General features: G+C 44.4%; 1 protein-coding gene across 1 annotated transcript in view; it reads left to right on the forward strand.

The window, feature by feature from the left end:
• The window catches only part of CCDC18 (coiled-coil domain containing 18), an 80,734-nt gene that overhangs the window by 21,718 nt on the left and 37,970 nt on the right, over positions 1–21,046 (forward strand). The window contains exons 8-12 of the mRNA XM_088458474.1: positions 8,960–9,081; positions 9,211–9,484; positions 14,122–14,219; positions 14,375–14,490; positions 19,670–19,890. Coding sequence (XP_088314600.1) covers positions 8,960–9,081; positions 9,211–9,484; positions 14,122–14,219; positions 14,375–14,490; positions 19,670–19,890 — 831 coding nt within the window. The remainder of the gene's footprint in view (positions 1–8,959; positions 9,082–9,210; positions 9,485–14,121; positions 14,220–14,374; positions 14,491–19,669; positions 19,891–21,046) is intronic.

A 21,046-nucleotide genomic window follows, 5' to 3' on the forward strand; every position in this document is an offset into this window, starting at 1 on the left:
CAGGTATGGACTGTCTGACATGCCTACTTGGATGCTGTCACCGATGTAATCCTCCACCATTCTGTCAATGGTGACAGTATCATATGCAGTGACAGTAGACATGTCAGAAATTGTTGCCAGGTCCTTCAGTCCGGACCAGATGTCCAAACTTGGTCCTGCCTGCCCTGCATCACCGCCAGCGGGTTGCTTAGGATACCTAAGTTTTTTCCTGGCAGCCCCAGTTGCGGGAGAAAATGAAGAAGGAGCCGTTGACGTGTCACGTTCCGCTTCAGCTGACAGTGTGTTCACCAGCAGGTCTTTGCACCTCTGCAGGCTTGTGTCGGCCGGAAAGAGAGACACCACATAGGCTTTAAACCTAGGATCGAGCACGGTGGCCAAAATGTAGTGGTCTGATTTCAACAGATTGACCACCCTGGAATCCTGGCAAAGCGAATGAAGGGCTTCATCCACAAGTCCCACATGCCGAGCGGAATCGCTCCGTCTTAGCTCCTCCTTCACTTTCTCCAGCTGCTTCTGCAAAAGCCTGATGAGGGGAATGACCTGACTCAAGCTGGCAGTGTCTGAACTGACTTCACGTGTGGCAAGTTCGAAGGGCTGAAGAACCTTGCACAACACGGAAATCATTCTCCACTGCGCTTGAGTCAGGTGCATACCCCCTCCTTTGCCTATGTCATAGGTGGATGTATAGGCTTGTATGGCCTTTTGCTGCTCCTCCATCCTCTGAAGCATATAGAGGGTTGAGTTCCACCGCGTCACAACCTCTTGCTTCAGGTGATGGCGGGGCAGGTTCAAGAGTGTTTGCTGGCGCTCCAGTCTTCGGCACGCAGTCGCTGAATGGCGAAAGTGGCCAGAAATTTTTCGGGCCACCCAAAGCGTCTCCTGCACGCCCCTGTCGCTTTTCAGAAAATTCTGCACCACCAAGTTTATTGTGTGAGCAAAACATGGGACGTGCTGGAATTTGCCCAGATGTAATGCCCGCACAATATTGGTGGCGTTGTCAGATATCACAAATCCCCAGGAGAGTCTAAGTGGGGTAAGCCACTGGGCGATGATTTCCCTCAGTTTCTCTAAGAGGTTGTCGGCGGTGTGCCTCTTACTGAAACCGGTGATACACAGCGTAGCCTGCCTTGTAACGAGCTGGCGTTTCTGAGATGCTGCTACTGGTGACGCTGCTGCTGTTGCTGCGTAAGGTGATACATCTACCCAGTGGGCTGTCACAGTCATATAGTCCTTAGTCTGCCCTGTTCCACTTGTCCACATGTCCGTGGTTAAGTGGACATTGTGTACAACGGCATTTTTCAGGACACTGAGGACACTTTTTCTGACGTTTCTGTACAGTCTCGGTATCGCCTGCCTAGTGAAGTGGAATCTAGACGGGATTTGGAACCGGGGACACACTACCTCCATCAATTGTCTAAATCCCACTGCACTAATGGCGGATACCGGACGCACGTCTAACACCAACATAGCAGTCAAGGCCTCAGTTATACGTTTTGCTTCAGGATGACTGCTGTCGTACTTCATCCTCCTCGCTAAGGACTGTTGGAGGGTCAATTGTTTAGTAAAAGTAGTGGTGTTCCTACTTCCTCTCTGGGATGATGAATGACTCCCAGCAGCAGCAGCAACAGCAGCAGCGGCAGCAGTAGGCGTAGCAATGCAGGATCCTCCGGAGGAATCCCGGATAGGAGAGTCAGTCATGCCAGTGATATGGCCTGCAGGACTACTTCCGATCCTGACTAAGGAGGAAATTGACGAGGAGGGAGTTGACGGTGTGGTTTGCAGGCGCTTGGATACAACAGGACAACGGGATTTAGGTGTCCCTGGACTGCTTACGGTCTGAGCCAAAGTTTCTGAACTTGACAGTAACTTTTTATGAACGCGCTGCAGGTGCCGTATAAGGGAGGATGTTCCTAGGTGGTTGACGTCCCTACCCCTACTTATTTCACCTTTACATATGGTACATATGGCAAGACAGTTGTTGTCCGGATTTGGATAGAAATATTGCCAGACCAAAGAGGTGGAATGTTTGGTCTTCTGCCCAGGCATGACCGTGATGGGCTTTTTCATCCCACGGACAACAACTGTCTCCCCCGGAGCCTGATTTAAACAAACCACATCACCATCAGAATCCTCCTCGCCAACTTCCTCCTCAGCGCCAGCTACACCAGTATCCTCATCCTGTTGTACTTCAACAGTGACATCTTCAATTTGCATATCAGCAAGTGGACTGTGGGTGCTCCTTTCAGCACTTGCAGGGGGCGTGCAAATGGTGGAAAGAGCCACCTCTTCCCGTCCAGTGCTGGGAAGGTCAGGCATCGCAACCACCACCACACTTGGACTCTCCTTGGGGATTTGTGATATCTTCTTAGAAAGCACAGTTCTTCGCTGTGCTTTTGCCAGCTTAACTCTTTTGATTTTTTTAGTGGGAGGAGTGCTTCCATCGTCATGTGAAGCTGAACCACTAGTCATGAACATACTAGGGATCGACCTTAGCCGTTCCTTGCCACTCCGTGTCGTAAATGGCATATTGGCAAGTTTACGTTTCTCTTCAGCTGATTTAAATGTCTTTTTCAAGGTCATTTTCCTGAACTTTGCCATTTGGGATTGTATGTGCCCTCTACTATGACATTGGGCATCGGCCTTGGCAGACGACGTTGATGGCATGTTATCGTCTATGTCATGACTAGTGGCAGCAGCTTCAGCACTAGGAGGAAGTGGTTCTTGATCTTTCTCTATTTTATTTTTATCGGAGAAAGTTTGGTCCTCCATTTATGTTATATCGATTTGATATATACGTGCGGCTAAACACAGAAAATAATTTTTTTTTTGGTTTGGACTGGAGTGTACTTTGTGGGTTACAGCACCCTTTAACGGTCAAGCCAGCCGGCCCTTTACTTATGACACAGGCGCACTCTTGGCACTACTTTGTTGATGCACGTGCGGCTACTGCGCACACAATTCACAAACACAGAAAATAATTTTTTTTTGGTTTGGACTGGAGTGTACTTTGGGGGTTACAGCACCCTTTAACGGTCAAGCCAGCCGGCCCTTTACTTATGACACAGGCGCACGCTTGGCACTACTTTGTTGATGCACGTGCGGCTACTGCGCACACAATTCACAAACACAGAAAATAATTTTTTTTTGGTTTGGACTGGAGTGTACTTTCGGGGGTTACAGCACCCTTTAACGGTCAAGCCAGCCGGCCCTTTACTTATGACACAGGCGCACGCTTGGCACTACTTTGTTGATGCACGTGCGGCTACTGCGCACACAATTCACAAACACAGAAAATAATTTTTTTTTGGTTTGGACTGGAGTGTACTTTCGGGGGTTACAGCACCCTTTAACGGTCAAGCCAGCCGGCCCTTTACTTATGACACAGGCGCACGCTTGGCACTACTTTGTTGATGCACGTGCGGCTACTGCGCACACAATTCACAAACACAGAAAATAATTTTTTTTTAGGTTTGGACTGGAGTGTACTTTCGGGGGTTACAGCACCCTTAACGGTCAAGCCAGCCGGCCCTTTACTTATGACACAGGCGCACGCTTGGCACTACTTTGTTGATGCACGTGCGGCTACTGCGCACACAATTCACAAACACAGAAAATAATTTTTTTTTGGTTTGGACTGGAGTGTACTTTCGGAGGTTACAGCACCCTTTAACGGTCAAGCCAGCCGGCCCTTTACTTATGACACAGGCGCACGCTTGGCACTACTTTGTTGATGCACGTGCGGCTACTGCGCACACAATTCACAAACACAGAAAATAATTTTTTTTTAGGTTTGGACTGGAGTGTACTTTCGGGGGTTACAGCACCCTTAACGGTCAAGCCAGCCGGCCCTTTACTTATGACACAGGCGCACGCTTGGCACTACTTTGTTGATGCACGTGCGGCTACTGCGCACACAATTCACAAACACAGAAAATAATTTTTTTTTTGGTTTGGACTGGAGTGTACTTTCGGGGGTTACAGCACCCTTAACGGTCAAGCCAGCCGGCCCTTTACTTATGACACAGGCGCACGCTTGGCACTACTTTGTTGATGCACGTGCGGCTACTGCGCACACAATTCACAAACACAGAAAATAATTTTTTTTTTGGTTTGGACTGGAGTGTACTTTCGGGGGTTACAGCACCCTTAACGGTCAAGCCAGCCGGCCCTTTACTTATGACACAGGCGCACGCTTGGCACTACTTTGTTGATGCACGTGCGGCTACTGCGCACACAATTCACAAACACAGAAAATAATTTTTTTTTAGGTTTGGACTGGAGTGTACTTTCGGGGGTTACAGCACCCTTAACGGTCAAGCCAGCCGGCCCTTTACTTATGACACAGGCGCACGCTTGGCACTACTTTGTTGATGCACGTGCGGCTACTGCGCACACAATTCACAAACACAGAAAATAATTTTTTTTTGGTTTGGACTGGAGTGTACTTTCGGGGGTTACAGCACCCTTTAACGGTCAAGCCAGCTGGCCCTTTACTTATGACACAGGCGCACGCTTGGCACTACTTTGTTGATGCACGTGCGGCTACTGCGCACACAATTCACAAACACAGAAAATAATTTTTTTTTAGGTTTGGACTGGAGTGTACTTTCGGGGGTTACAGCACCCTTAACGGTCAAGCCAGCCGGCCCTTTACTTATGACACAGGCGCACGCTTGGCACTACTTTGTTGATGCACGTGCGGCTACTGCGCACACAATTCACAAACACAGAAAATAATTTTTTTTTTGGTTTGGACTGGAGTGTACTTTCGGGGGTTACAGCACCCTTAACGATCAAGCCAGCCGGCCCTTTACTTATGACACAGGCGCACGCTTGGCACTACTTTGTTGATGCACGTGCGGCTACTGCGCACACAATTCACAAACACAGAAAATAATTTTTTTTTGGTTTGGACTGGAGTGTACTTTCGGGGGTTACAGCACCCTTTAACGGTCAAGCCAGCCGGCCCTTTACTTATGACACAGGCGCACGCTTGGCACTACTTTGTTGATGCACGTGCGGCTACTGCGCACACAATTCACAAACACAGAAAATATATTATTTTTTTAGCACTTGGGGGGAGCACCCCTGATGGACAGAGCACCCCCTGGACAACACTACAGCACCCCTTTAGGACTGGGACACTGCACAGGACTTTGGAGTGGACACAGCCCCTATGGAGAACTGACTGCACAACACAGTCCAGCCAGCCCCTATGGACTTTGAAGTAGTGGACACAGCCCCTATTAACAACAGCAGCACAGCACAACACAGCCAGCCCCTATGGACTTTGAAGTAGTGGACAACAGCAGCACTACACTACACTACACTACACAGCACTAACTCCCACCCTCCCTCTTCACTGTCCACAGCCGAGTGAGAAAATGGCGCCGACGCGGGTACCTTATATAGGATCCAAAACCCGCGAGACTCGGAAGGCGGGATGATGACGTTTTGCCTCGATTTCAGATCCGAGTCAGGCGGGAAAAGTCGAGCCTGACTCGGATCGGACTCGGATCGGGGGGGCTCGGGGGGGTTCGGATTTCAGAAATCCGAACCCGCTCACCCCTAGTTTAAATTCTGAAAAGTGTGTCTATAAACACAAAGCGTTAGGGTGACGTTAGAGGGAGCTTGAGCCAATGGCGTATCTGTAATGGGTGCAGGGTCTGCGGTGCACACCAAGCACTGTCCAGGGAAGTCTACACCCTGCTGCCATGTATACTTATACTTATCTCTCCGCAGTCTCCAGAGTGCTGACTCAGCTATCTTCCTGGTGACTTGCGCATGCGCAGTAGAGATGTCTCTGGGAATAAGGCGAAAACACCATTTTCCAGGAGACCCGTGCATGTACAGTAGATTTTGGCACTAAGCCAGAACCTGCTGCGTTGCCAGAGAGGAGGGGGCCCACACAGAGGCTGCACACTGGCCCTCTCTTTTCTTAAAACACCCGTGGTTTAAGCAGATGGCTATTTCCTATAGTATTTTATTGATAAATTTATAGATGTGTGAATGAAATGCATAGACAAGTTACATGAAGAAATCTCAGGAGTAACAAGTAAAAACTTTAATAGAGGAGTATGACTGTGTATTTGGAGCTGAGGTTAGAAGTAGATGAAGTAGTTAAAATTGGGTTGTAGAAGTGTTAGGATAAATCCTGTTACTTTTGTTATCTGCATGGTCTATTCATAACCTTTGATTTGTGATAATGCGGGAATGGTTATGGAATATTGGGTACTAGCTGAAGTACCCGGCGTTGCCCGGATTTAAATCTCTGTTATTAAGTTTTATTATGTGAAGTTGTCCTAAGTTGTCCAAATCCATTCAGTGGAAAGCCCAGAACAGGCTCCCTGGGTCACAGTTCTTCCCAGTGTACACCATCAGGAGGTCCGACCGCAATCTCAACTCCCTATTATGTCTTCTGGGATCCAATGTTATCACTCTGAAGTTTTCATCCAAATTATGTGATGTCTTCCAAGCTCCCTGGGTCAAAGTTCTGCCAAAGCATATATACCAACAAGAGCTCCGACCGGGGCCCTAACCCCCCTAAAACCTGGCCAGGTTTCAACTTGGTCAATCCCAATTGGTGCAGGGATGTCCAAAGGCATAACCGGATAGACAACAAACAGACCAATGAATTTTATATATAAGATTAATGCTAACAATATTTATTTTTATTTTTTATTAGGATTATCAGAGATAAACAACAATTCGGTATCACAAAAAATACATTATCCTATCTATATATATATATATATATATATATATATATATATATATATATCTATAACTATATGGAAAAAATAAACCTGTGGTATCATAATAGAGAAAATAAAAAAAAATATATATATATTCTTCAGCTAAATTGAAGTTGAGAGAGATAACATCTTAAATATTCATAAAAACTTTGATAAGATGTGGTAGAAAATAAAGTTCAGTTAGAGGATATTTGAAATAAAGGGGAAGGATAGAAAGTAAAGAGGAGGAGGGGGGAGTGTAAGCGAGTCGGGACAACATAATATAAAATAATAGATTAAAACATCAGGAGCAGAGATAGGGGTCATGGATCATGTAAGACCAGGAAGAGTAACCGCCTGGGAGGAGTACCAGGGAGACCATACTGAATGAAATTTGTGCACTGTTATTCAATAAGCTAGTAGTATACTCAATTTTAGATACAAACCAGATTCTGTTTAAAAGTTCTGGTTGAGTTTTGTTATATTTTTTCCAGTTAAGTGCCAATTGGTATTTGGCTGCACAGGAGATGTGAAGAACTAGTTTGTTAGTGTCCTTGGAAACCGGGACACAAAGTATTAGGTTGGCGGGGGAGAGAGAGGAAGGTAGGGTAATGGTAGACAATATAAGGGAGCGAACCATATTCCAGAATGGGATAATTTTTGGGCAGGACCACCAAACATGAAAAAATGTGCCGACATGACCACATTGCCACACAGGTTAGAGGTGTTGGGAAACATATGATGGAGTCGTTCTGGGACTAAGGGCCTGATTCAGAGCCGGACGCTCTGACTGAGCGCTCGCTCTGAATCAGGGCCGGCCTTCTGTTTTTTTTTTTTTAGAGCGATCCTGGCCGCTCGCATAGCTGTGGGTGACCACCCACCGCTTTAGCGAGCGGCCAGGAAGATGGTCGCGATGGTCAAGACCATCGCGACCATCGGGCTTGCGACGAGACCGTTGTTGTAGGATCTCGTTGCCGCAAGCCCTAGAGTACTTTCAGCTCTAACAGAGCCGAAAGCACTCCCACTGACATCACTTGTGATGTCAGTGGGGCCGGCCCCAGACGATAGGCGTTCCCATGGGAACGCCTCCGTCTGGGCAGCCACACCCCCGGCCCGCCCACCAAAGGGGGCGTGCTGTCACTCAACATCGACAGCACACCAGCTCCGTCGTGCGCATGGGCACTGGACCACCATCAACCCGCTTGCGAGCGCATAGCGCTCGTGAGCGGGTCTGAATCAGGCCCTAAATACCATCTGGTGTAAACCTTATATGAATTTTCTCTGATTGCCACACTAGTGGAACATTTAGAGATAGTACTGCTTCCCAGGTGTCATCACCTAATGGGTGTCCCAAATCAGCCTCCCATGCAAGTTCGTGTGTTGAGAGTAGGGGGGATTCCGGTGTCAAAATAGAATGGTAAAGAAAGGATATAGTACCCTTGTCAGTAGAGCGATGTATGCAATATCTTTCTATAGGAGAAGGATTTCGAGGTGAGAGAGTGGGAAAATAAAGAGGTGACAAAGTGGCGAATTTGCAAATATTGGTAGTGTAACGAGTTAGGAATGACGTGTTTTTCCTGAATATCATTAAATGACTGCAGGGTAAATTGTCCTATAATGTGACGGAGGCGGGTATACCTGCCCTGGACCAGGCAGGTGCCATGGTAGGTGAGAGGCCTGGTGGGAAGGAAGGGTTGTTCCATATGGGTTTCTGAGGAGATGGGTATGTGGAGAGAGAGAGTTTTTTATTAAGATTATCCCATATGAAGAGTGTTAGAGCTACCGTTGGTATGGAGAGGGCAGTGCGAGGTCTGAATTTGCAAGGTAACCAAGGTAAGTGTGAGACTGAATCAAACCCACTAAAGCATTCTCGAGGTCAACCCAGCGTTTAGTAAATCTAGGAGCATGCCAGGCTACCAACTGACTCAACTGCGATGCTTTATAATACCACAGAAGCAGAGGCAAACCCAGACCTCCTTCTGATGAACGTCTAGCTAAGATATCCCGGCATATACAGGATCTTTTATAGTTCCATACGAATTTACAATATAAAGATTGGAGTTGGTTGAGGACTTGAGTTGGGTACCACCTCAGCTAGTGTCTGAAACAAATAGAGCAATTTTGGTAGAACATTCATCTTTATTGCATTGATATGCCCAATCCATGAGATAAAATAAGTTTTCCACTGTAGAAAATGCTAATAATTTTTGTCTTATTTTCGTAAGATTCAGGCAGAAGGAGATTTGCTTAATAAGAACTTACAAAACTGTGAAAAAGAACGTGAGGGATCACAGGAAAAATTTACAAAGTTGGAAAATGAACTTGAAAATGTGAGAGAGCATTTAAGGTACAGTAAGCAGTGAGACATTATTACCATTTTGTAATGTTTACCGTTTGTAATCATTTCAGTCAACTCTAGTGGGAAAATATAGACTTATCACTATATATAGAATGTGTTTTTCCTCCCTCACTCTAGGAACTTGATGTCGGAAAAGACTGATGAACAACAGAAGCAGAAATGTAACGATATGAAAACTGCAGAGCTTATTTCACTCCTCGCTCAGTCTAACCAGAGAGTTCTGAGACTTGAGAGTGAACTTGAAAATAAAGAGAGAGTGCTTGAAGAAAACATTCAACTTCTATATGAGACTAAAGAATTAAAAAAGCGTATTGCTGAGATTGAAGACATTAACCATATAAAACATTGTGAGTCTAAGTCTGGTAATATCAGGCCAGTATCACAGTTGAAGGTGAGACTAATTCACAGTACAGTTATCCTGGATTATAGGGGAGAGGACACAATACATGATTTATAACCACTGTAAAGCCGGCCATACACGGTGCGATTTTCTGATGTACGATTTTCCTTAAAATTCTTACCTAGAAATTCTTCATACGATGTGGTCAAATGGTGTACGATTGATCGTTCCGATCATACGATACGATGCATACATCTATTGTACACAATAGATCGCAATCTTACGGTTTTGCAGTAAGATCTACGATCCAGCTATACGACGGCGGGGACGCGCATCGGCATCGTAAACATACAGAATCAACACACGATGTGCACGATTGATCGTTATGATTGATAGAAATCGTACGCATGTGCAAAAAATCGCACCATGTATGGGCCGCTTAACTCCTCCTAACCCTGACCACACTTACTTTGTTTTCATCAGAATCTCTGGTCTCCCTCTGTATAAGAATGACCTGGTTAAAGAGGCTTGAGGGTGTGTGTAGCATGCAAGTTGTTTTGTATGAGGGATACCCCTCTGTGGAGTAACCCGGATTTAGAGAAAGGACTGTTAGTTTTTTTGGCCAATTTACACGGCTAATGTCTTGAAATCCTTTTCGATTTGGTGGAGACCCACGGCAGCCACCCGGTCACGTTGGCAGGTGACGTCAGAGTGTGTCACTTTTGAGACAATAATAATAAAAAGAATTAAAGTGGTTGGGTCGAGGACTTTAAGCTTCTCTAACTCCCCAACCCCACCACCTAGAAAGAGAGGGGGTACCCTTGTTGCCCACATAAAAGTTAATGGGGCTTATGTAATAGGGCACGAGCTGCAGCCACTTTGGGAACTCCTGCAAGTCTTCCCATATTTTTAAAGTGGCAAACATTTTAAAAGCAAAACCAAGCTTGTTTTGTCTTTAAAATTATTGCTGCTTCAAGAATACAGGTAGACTCGCAGGAGTTCCCGCAGCGGCTGCAGCTCGCATCCTATTACACGTACATAAGCCCCAATGTCTTTAACCCCCTGCACTACTAATGCATGTAATCCATGCATTTGCATTTCAAGTGCAGATTTTTTTTTGCCAAAGCCTAGACATAGGGGCGATTCAATTCACCGGGAGTTGAATAGCACTTGGAGGGAGCTCCCAAAGCTATTCAATTCACGGCGATGTTTACGTTGGGAAGCAGTTAAGTTGGAGAATACCGGTTCTCGCAACTTAACCTGAGTGCTCAGTCGCGAGAACCGGCTTCCTCCGACTAAAGTGCCAGCTGCAAGACTGTTTAGTGCCGCGCTAAGCTGGAAAACAGCCTCGCGGCCGGCACTTTAGTCGGATTTCTCTTCGCACCCTCAGGAGGGTGCGAGGAGAAATTATTAGTCGGACTAAACAGCATGCTGAATTTAATACCTCTGGGATTCCGCAAGTGGACGGAAGACCTCTGGAGTGATGTTGACCTATGCCGCATGGATAGCTTCCCACAGCTCCCTGATATTTGTAGGTTGAGGATCTTGGGTGCAAATGAACCTCTTCACATATCATAAATGCTGGATTGGGTTCATGTCGGGCGAACGTTGTGGCCACACCATTCATCGGAACAGAATGCTTTGGATCGATGACACAGTGCATTATCCTGCTGGAATTTTCCATCGTTGTGGGGGTACATGAAGTCCATAAAAGACTGCAAATGGAATCAAGCAATGTAACCTAGCAATTACTGGTCAATGACGTGTTCCAACGACCATGCCACGTGAACAAACCCCACACCATTAAGGAACCACCAATAGTCTGGATCTGGACGGTGCCTTGTTGACAACTGGGGTCCATGGCCTCATTGGGTCTGCACCTCAACTGACCTCTACCATCAGCCCTAAGTAACTGGAACTGTGACTCATTGGACCATGCCACATGTTGCCAGTCCTCCAGGGTCCAATTACCCACGTCACGAGCCCAGATGAGGCGCCGTGTCCAGTGTCGTCGTGTTAAGAGGGGGAACTCTGGTGGGCTCCCATATCCCATGGAGGCTAAAGAACGCTGTTCTGTCCTGCTGGATATGCGTCTGGTATGTCCTGCATTGTATGTGGATGTGATTTGAGCCAGTGTCACTTGTCTGTTACCACGGACAACGATCATTAAGCACCCATTGTCAGCCACTGCGCTGTGTACGGTTTGTTATGCCTTCCATGAGGTATTCCCGGTACATACATGACACCATAGATCAAGAAATATTGAATGTCCGCACAACTTCAGAAATGGTATGTCCCTTCTGTTGGGCACCCACTATCGTGCCCCTTTGAACTCCGAAAATTCACAACGCCTTGCCAGGAGCAGCCTAGCTGGTGTTCAGATTGGCTCACAAGATGTCCAATTACAACTGATGCAGGTCTGGGCATTTCCAAGATGTCACAGTAGGGTGACTCCACCTACCAATACCTTTACATACTGCTATTCTGTGACTTTTGCCACTTCAGTGTAGAAAGACAATACCAAGTAACATATGCTTACAAACTGGCAAGATTCAGGCACCTAATATATCACTGGAATTTAAAATAAAATGGTCAACACTGCAACTTTTTAAATCCTTTTAAAACTGTGTTTGACATGTTTAATTTAGAGCCAATTTTAAAGATTAGCTCTCTTATATTTAAGAAACTTGTATTTTAAAATGACATATCACCTGTTATTTTGTTTTTGCTTTACTACATAGTGGCTTGTATTATATTAAGAAAAACAGCAGGTGAGAAAATTGTATTCAGTGGGATATAATTTCTCTATAGCAGGCTTCCAGCAGACCGCACAGCAATAGAGGAAGCTGGCCTGGCAATGAGCACATTAGTTGGAATGCCCCACTATACTGTACTTACAGATCCAGCTCTCAGACTGCACTAGGCTCGCTCCCTGTACACCTCGCAGCGTTACCGTTGCTGGGTAAATACTTATTGTTGTGTGCACAAGAAACTCTGATACAAAGCAAAAAAATATCAGTGAACTGCCTTTTCTGTTAGTATATAATAGGTATTAGCTGTCTTTTCCTTCCTCTCTTTCCCTTTTGTAGCTGACATCGTATCTGTTTTAATTTTTTTCTTAAAGGAGGAGTATTGACATTTTGAAAACATTACAGGGTAACATAGCACATCTATGATTACAGTTGCCACAGTGGTTCATAGTACAGTAGGCAACAGCTAAAGAAGACTTGTACATGGCATTGGTAGCATAGTTGGATAGTTTTCATTCTAGCACCCTGCACCTGTCACAACCCATGCAGTTTCTCTATCATGCATGGGGTGTCACTCTCTGCTCTGGTGCTTCTAGCACACTCAACTGATGTAACAAACTGCTGACATTCAGCAGTTTGTGTGCTAGAAGCACCAGAGCAGAGTGACACCCCAGGCAGGAAAGAGGAACTGCACAGGTTTTAACAAATGCAGGGTGCTAGAAAGAACACTAGTTGGAGTAATGGTTAGCATTACTGCCTCACAGCATTGAGGTCTTGGGGTCGATTTCTACTCAGGTCCTATAATATGTGTGCTCTATATAAAGAACTATAAATAAAATGTACAAAACTAAACTTTATGCTGGGTACACTTGACCCTGACGCGGATCGGAACGATATATCGTACACATCATGTAGTGTGCACGCCCAATCCAATGTTCCCGGCCATAGTTCATTGCATCGTTCCATCTGCTGTCCTGCACATCAGATGGGGCGATGCAATGAACGACGCTGTGCTGTTACATGCAGCATGTAAAGATACATTGTTCCGTCATACAGTGGATCGTGCAGTGTGTTTGCCGTGCGTGATGTACCATTACACCGCTCACTGGGTCGCACAGTCATGGAGTGTACCCAGCTAAAGTCACAGCAAGATGCAGCGCACAGTAATGCCTATGACAATCTTGGTCACGCCGGGAGGAATGAAAAGGGACAATATCCCACCGTATCCAAAAATGTATTGCGCTTACATATTACAAAGCACTTTATAGAGTCTATGCCCCAGTGGAGCACACAATTTATATTCCCTACTACATAGGAACGCACACACACTAAGGTCTGTGGGATGATTCGGAAGCACGGAGGAAACCCACCTAAGGACATACACTCCACACTTGATAAGGCTGTAATGTAAATCAAACCCATGGACCCAGAGCTATGAGACAACAATGGTAACCACTGTGCAACTTGTAACTACTAATCTTTAATGAAGAACAAGGCAATAAAGGCCCCCAAGACCAGTGTATGATATTTTTTCTTCCTGCTGTAAGGACCTCATTGGATGGCCAGTGCAGGTGGTTAGAATGGACAGATGTGATGTTGTCATATGTCAAATGTAAAAGAATATATTGCTGGCTGTGCAGGTTTTTCTAGCTCTATGTTGGCTGTTTATCCAGCTATCCTGAATTGATCAGTCTAAACAGATTTGTGCTGTGTAATAACAATAAAAAAACAAAATCACATGTCTCTAATTTACTCATTATGTAGCCACAACAAACACTGTTTATCATAGTGCGGTTATCTTGCTGGTTATATCTCTTTCTCTACTCATGTGATATTCTGTAGTTGATTACATTGTCTGTAACAAAATTAATATAGCTAACAAATACGCAGAATGGTCTAATGAGGATTTCATGTCTATTTATGTTTTGCTGTTTACAGTATGACCAGGTGACTCTGAAGTGTAAAAAAGGTAATGTCTTGGAAGATGTAGATAATTCTGATCTGGATAACAGCGGGCTGCTCATTGGGGAACTAAGGTATTTATATGTGTGTGTGGGTGTGTGTATATGTATGTATGTATGTGTGTATATATATATATATATATATATATATATATATTCTCAAACGGCGACAGTTGTGCAGATGTTGTTATGGAAATAAATAGTTTAACCTTACTTTCCACTTCCTTTAGGGCACAATTGCAAATGAAAGAAGTAGAAAATAGAGAACTTCAAGCTAAGCTCTTGAGCGCATATAACAGTGACACACTTGATGCGGAACCAGTAAAGTTAAGCTCCCAGCAAATAGGTAAGGGTTCTTTTTCTAGGTCATACAACGGTCCTTTAGCATTTACTGTACTTAAGTTTGTTGTTGTTTTTTTGTTTTTTTGTTTTTTTCCTTTGACAGTCTTTTAGAGAACACCTAGAGAATGTTCTATCCAATCCGGAACGGCTTCGCCATTCTTCATTATGAAGAGTTTCTACCTAAGACGACCTCTGAATTCCATAACAAAATATACAAAAGAAATCCAATTGTGAAGCCTTAATTGCTCATTCATTATTAAAAAATAAATTAGCCAGACTTCTGGTAGGCGGGCCAATGGATGCTCCCATATCCCATGGGGGCTAAAGAAAGCTGCACTGTCCTGCTGGATATGCATCTGGTACCTCCTGCATTGTATGTGGATGTGATTTGAGCCAAGGCCCACTAATGCTGGGCATACACTCTACAATTATCTGTCAGATATCTTTCTGGTGGGAAGGAAAATCTGGTCCGTTTTCTAGTATTTGGGAGCAAATTTCTATTGTGATTTGCTCCCATACATTACCATATTTTCATTCCAACCAGCTCCCCGTTTTCTCTCCTGACACAGAGGACATAGGAGTGAACTCCTGAATTACAAGCTCCTAGGCACCATTTTGTGGGTCCCTCTAGCATACACTGAAGCTGCCTTTTAAAGGGACCTACTTTGTTAGCTGGATTATTCTGCAACATAACCCCGTTACACTGTCTATATCAACAACTAGGACAGGGAATTCACTTATCTTGCACCCTTAACCTCACTCTCTTCACAAGTGCCTGTTAACATGTAGCAGAAACCCTGACAGGAGTCCTAGGGACTCACAGACTGGGTATAATAAGGATAAGGTTGTTCTCTCTGATGCCTCTTCCTCCCCACCATCACCCAGACTGGATGATCCTGTGGAAGCACTATTTGACACATCTAAATACAGCTCCTTATCTGTACAACAGGCAAAAAAAAAATTTCATATAATTTCTCCTTTGCTGGATATCAAATTGGCACCACTCACAGGCAATTAACTCGCCACTGCGTAGCTTACGCAACACTCTCTAAAAGCTGACAGAGGTTGAAGATCCTGCATCCATCCTAGAGGATGAGTCACATGAGGCAAAAACACTTCCACTATCACGGCACTCCAAGATAAGTTGGAGGACCTTGAGAATTGCAACACACACAATAATTTAAGGTTAATAGGCCTTCCAGAGTCAGTCAAGCCTAGAGACCTCCCCCAACTGGTGTCATTGTGGCTTCCTGAAGCTGTGGCCACGACATACCCTACCCTAGTAGAATGGGCGCACAGAATTGGACCTGACCGCCAAACTTCCCAGCAATGTCCTAGACCTGTCATCTTCAAGCTTCTAAACTACATGGATAAAGTACAAATCTTGGAAGCTTATCGCAAGTGTACGACTTTTTGCTATGAAGGCTCTAAACTACTTTTGTTTCAGGACTTTTCCTTTCAAGTCTCTACTAGACAACATGAATTTTCGCATGTCTGCAAGGACTTACATGCCAAAGGCATTTGCTTTGCGCCCCTATACCTAGCCAAGCCAAGCTAAGATTCTCCCAAAACAGCACAGAACTTTCTTCAGTCGTTGAGTTCCATTTCTCCTCACTGGGGCCTTTTGAGAAGTATACTCTCATGTTGACCATGTTTACCATATCTATTGTTTGATTTAATAATGATGTTGCAGTTTATGGTTATGGTCCGTGTTCAGTTACCGTTGAAAAGCCGTTTTCAACAAAAAAGTTTCGCCGATGAAATCCTCTAGCCAGCGGAAATTTATCCCCGTATTCAATTGTGGCAACTTTTCACCGGTGTAAAAATGCAATGTACCTGGCGGAAAAGTTTAGCCTATGAATAGCTGTCGTAAAAAAGTACAGCATTTCGGTTTTGGGGTGCAAAGGTGGGAAACCACCCTGCACCCTTAGAACAGGTCCCCAAAGGTAAACTGCGTAAAAAAATCCTAAAAAAAAAATTAAAGAACACCCCAAAAAATAACTTTGAAAAGGGGGGCGAAAAAGTTCAAAGTTGGGGTACAAACTTAAAAATTAGCAAAATAGACTTTAGGGGGGGTCTGCAAATATGGGGGAGGTGTATTGTGGATTGCAGGTGCTTGCTGAAGGTGCGCTTTTAACGCTTTTTAAGACCTCACTTTTGCAATTGCACCCATTTTCATGTACCCCAAATTTGCTGGGACTAATTATTTTCACCAAAAAAAACTGCTGAATGCTATTCTTCACCACTTGTGCAAAGATGCTAATTAGCAGCTAATGAGAGCATTTAAGTACCCCAAATAGCTTCAGCAGGGCTATTCGGGGGCATCTACCATGATCCCCAATGTTAGTGCATCTTTTGGGGGGTGTCAGGCTGATTTCCCCAAATCTGACAGCACTTTTCACCTGTTTGAGTTTCGCCGGGATGCGTTTTCGCGTCCTTTGGAATTGAATATAGGGATAAGCGAGGACGCGTGCGTTTTTCACATTCAAAACCAGCGATGTCGGCAAAAAGTCCGGCATGCGAAAAGTACAGGACTTTTCGCGGCTAATTGAATATGCCCCTATGTTTGTATTGAGCATAACTGATGATTTATTTTATGCTGTATTTTTTCTCTATGTTCCCTTCTCCTCATTCAACTTTTGTAGTACTATTGTTCTGATCCTATTATATGTCTGTGCCAAATTGGGTTAAAACATTTGAATATTTTGGTAGGTTGTTTCTCAATAACTTACTATTGTTTGTTCAGAATATTGATGTTGCATATTTATATAGGTGTCTCCTAGGATTTTTATTAAGTCTCCCTTCTCCTGCTCGCTGGGACGTGTTGGAGGGACATGTTAAGTTGAATATTGGATCTAGATTAGCCAGAGCGGGAATTGGTTAATGTGCAATCCTCCACCTCCTGGAACTCCTGGCCCTCTATCTAGACAGTCTTTAAAATTTCTATGCTGGAATGTGGAGGGGCTGAATTCACCTATCAAATGTAGAAAGCTGTTACGCCACCTTAAGAAATTTCACCCTGACATAGTATTCTTGCAGGAGTCACACTGGAAGCTGGGTGACCTTAATACTTTGAGGGACATCTGGGTGCAGGAATATAGAAGTGCTTCCTTCCAAACTAAAACAAGAGGGGCGATCATTCTGTTTAGTAAATTCCTTTTCATACAACATAGTGGAGGAGTGGGTGGACCTGATTTGTACTCCATGTTAAATTGAATAGTTTATTATAATTGTTCTAATTATTATCAGTATTCTTAGTGCTTAGAGTGTGCACCTGCATTTTCCTTTTTTCTTTGTGGCACTAAAAGTCTCAGCATGGCAGCACCTCTTATTATGTTTAGAAATAGGGTGTGCAGTCCGGACTGGATAGAGGGTTCTTTACTCTTAGTTGGTGTTTTTAACATGGTCATGGCCCCTCTATTAATGTCTCAGGTGGTACAGGTCAGGGGAGGTGTTGAGGCGCACGTCCACTCTGTCACTGCTAATAGAATCCTTTCAGTTAATTGACACATGGTGTTATCTACACCCGGTCTCTAGGGAATATTCTTTTTATTCTCATCCATACAACTCCTTCTCCTATTTAGATTATTGGCTGGGTCATTGCTTCATAGAATTTTGGATGCGGCTGTAGCTGATATACTAATCTCAGGCTACGTACCAACGTGTAATCGCTTTTTGTTAACCAAAATAGCGCCTGGTAAACAATCTGGTCACATTAGATAGTACCAGATCCCCCGTTGGCATTGTTACTCCCCAGACTACCCTCCCTTTTTATGATGGATTGGATGGAGGCGTCCTTGCATAAAGAAAAAGGGTCTGAAAAGTTCTTTGGTACTTGGCTCCCATATACATACATACATACATACATGCATGCATGCATGCATGCATGCATACTTACTTACTTTATCACCCACACTCACAGATGCCCTGAGGAAATGTTTCCAGTCTACTTCCTGGTATAATTTGGAGATTATTAGCAGTGTTGTCTCTTCCAAATGAGTCACCATTTTGTGCCTACAGTTGCCTTCTATTAATTATCTATATACCATTGAAGAGAATATGGGTCGAGTTAGGTTATCTATTTTCTGGAAAAGAACACCCTTTTTGTTCTTCCCTTCCAGGACATTCTTATTTATGTGGCACATGTTTAAATCTTAACATTGACTCACTGCTCATTTATTAAACGTTTGTAGTCCCTGGAACTGTCTGTATTACATTTTGATACATTTGTATATGTCACCCAATTGTATGTTTTTGTGCATCAACCTACCAGTATAATGTTCTAAAAAAAATGATCTTGGTTATTGCCAGAGACCCAAATTATTTCTCAAAATAGTGGTACATGTTCATACGTCTTCCTTTTCTACCTGTGGGAACATACAAAAATGAATTGTTTGCTGCCTGTCATGTGCACCAAATTTCCCTATTCCTTGCTATTAGTAACCCACCTAGGTTCCTACATTAGTAAAACAGGTGAGAAAGGTTTCTTATAACAACAAATGTTCCTATGAAAAGTCTGACTACATTTGAACTTTAGAACAGCAGATAAAATGTACAGGTCTCCTTCCCACATAAGCAGAGGTGTTACTGTTTAAGCCAAGGTATGCATTCGGCCTCCCGGCGGAGGAGATGCCAACGCTTACAATACCGGCGTCAGAATACCGGCGCCAGCATCCCGACCGCCGGGATGCCGAAGGTAAGTAGCAGGGTAGTGGGGAGGGTTAGGTTTAGGCACTAAGGGCGGAGGTTTAGGGGGAGGGGGAAGTTAGGTGTAGGCACTAGGGGAAGTTAGGTTCAGGCACCAGGCAGGGAGGGTTAGGGTAGGGAGAGGGTTAGCATACCGACCACCAAGTGTCGGTATGTTAACCCTGTCGGGATCCAGGCGTCGGCATTCTGACTGCCTGGGTCCCGTGTGTCGGTATTACATATCGATTCCTAAGCTCTGTTACACTTTACATACTGTACTGGCTTTAACTGCTGTATAGTGCTATTTCACCGTCAAGGAAATTACGGCTCCATGATGTTGCTGGCGCTCGCCTGTTTTTTTTATATTGTTCATCATTCCCTTTTATAGATGATTTCACAGTTTGTCCTACAGAGATGAAACTTCCTCCATTATTGTAGAATTGACCGTGGGATAAATAAAGAATGCTTAGAACTGTTACCATTTTATTTCATTACAGAAGAGGAGAAATACCTGCATCTAGAGACTGTAGGCCAGCAGTTAGAGGCAGAGAATGAGAGACTGACTGATGCCATGAAAGAACTACAGAGGAAACTGGGTAAAGCTCAAGCGGAAACTACCAAAGCAAAACTCTCTATGGCTCAGAGAACCAGCCAGTTTCAGCTCATCCAGGAGGAGCTTCTGGAGAAAGCTTCCAAAAGCACCAAGCTAGAACAAGAAGTAAGTGCAGATCACACGTACTCTCATGTATGTTATACTAGGTACTCTGTAATGTATGTTCTGTTTATCTGTAAGTTACTTGTATGTATTTTAGATCTTTAAAATATTTTCTGGTGCTGATACTTCCTTCATATTCAAAACAATGTTGGAGCACAGGGAGGTCAAATAAAAAATATGCAGATGTAGATTGTTAGGGGTACGTATCTCTAAGTCACCCTTTCAATCAAATTTAGATGGATTTGCTCCTAATTCAAAATTAATATTTATGTTTTAAAGGATATTTTCTCTTTTCCATAGCTACAATATCTTCATCTTTCATGTTATGTACCTGCAAGGGTGCCCCATTCATGATGGGTCAAAATTAGTGATCGTGATGGGGAAGTTGTTCACTGTTTTGCTTGGATGGGGGTGATAGCTTTTCTGGGCTTCGTGGGCTACTCGATGCTTAAAATAATTATAGACTCTTAAGGAGGCAGGAAAACTGGGTACGGGTACTTGTACTTCTATGCAGGACACCCCCTCAATCCGTAGAAAGTAGAGCGGAATAATCAGGACAAGGTTTCATTATGTACTATAAACTGTATAGAATGTTATAGACCGGCAATGGAAGGCTCTTTATTAGGGAATCGGTATGTAATGCCACCGGATGTATTGCCGGTGGACTAAGTACCGACGCTGGAAGCCCGAACCGTCAGGTCCCCAACTGGGGCTGGTAAGTACCCTAACCTCCCCCTGGTGGTGCCTAACCCTAATCCCCCCACCCCTGGTGATGCCTAACCATAACCCCCCTTCCCGCAAACTAAACTTAACCCTTCCAGGGGGTGTCTAACCCTAACCTCCCCCCAGTGGCCCATAACACCCCTCTTCCCCTAGCCTGACCCTAACCCTCCCTGGGGGGTGCCTAAAGCTAACCCTCCTCTGCAGCTAACAGTCCCCGCTTACCTTCGTTCGGGATGTCGGGCATTGGGATTTCGGCGTCTGGGTAAAGATGGGCATCGGTATTTAGACCTATCTTTAGTACTGAGTCGGGCTTCCAGCGTCGGGATTCATACGTCAGGTATTCCGGACGCCGGTAAATAAACTGCATCCCCTTTATTAGTATTAACAGTTATCACTAGATAACAGTTGCCACCATGATGACTGCTTTCCTTCCCAC

The sequence above is a fragment of the Taudactylus pleione genome, unplaced genomic scaffold (genome assembly GCF_031769625.1).
Source record: "Taudactylus pleione unplaced genomic scaffold, aTauple2 ptg000835l, whole genome shotgun sequence".
Classification (NCBI taxonomy): Eukaryota; Metazoa; Chordata; class Amphibia; order Anura; family Myobatrachidae; genus Taudactylus; species Taudactylus pleione.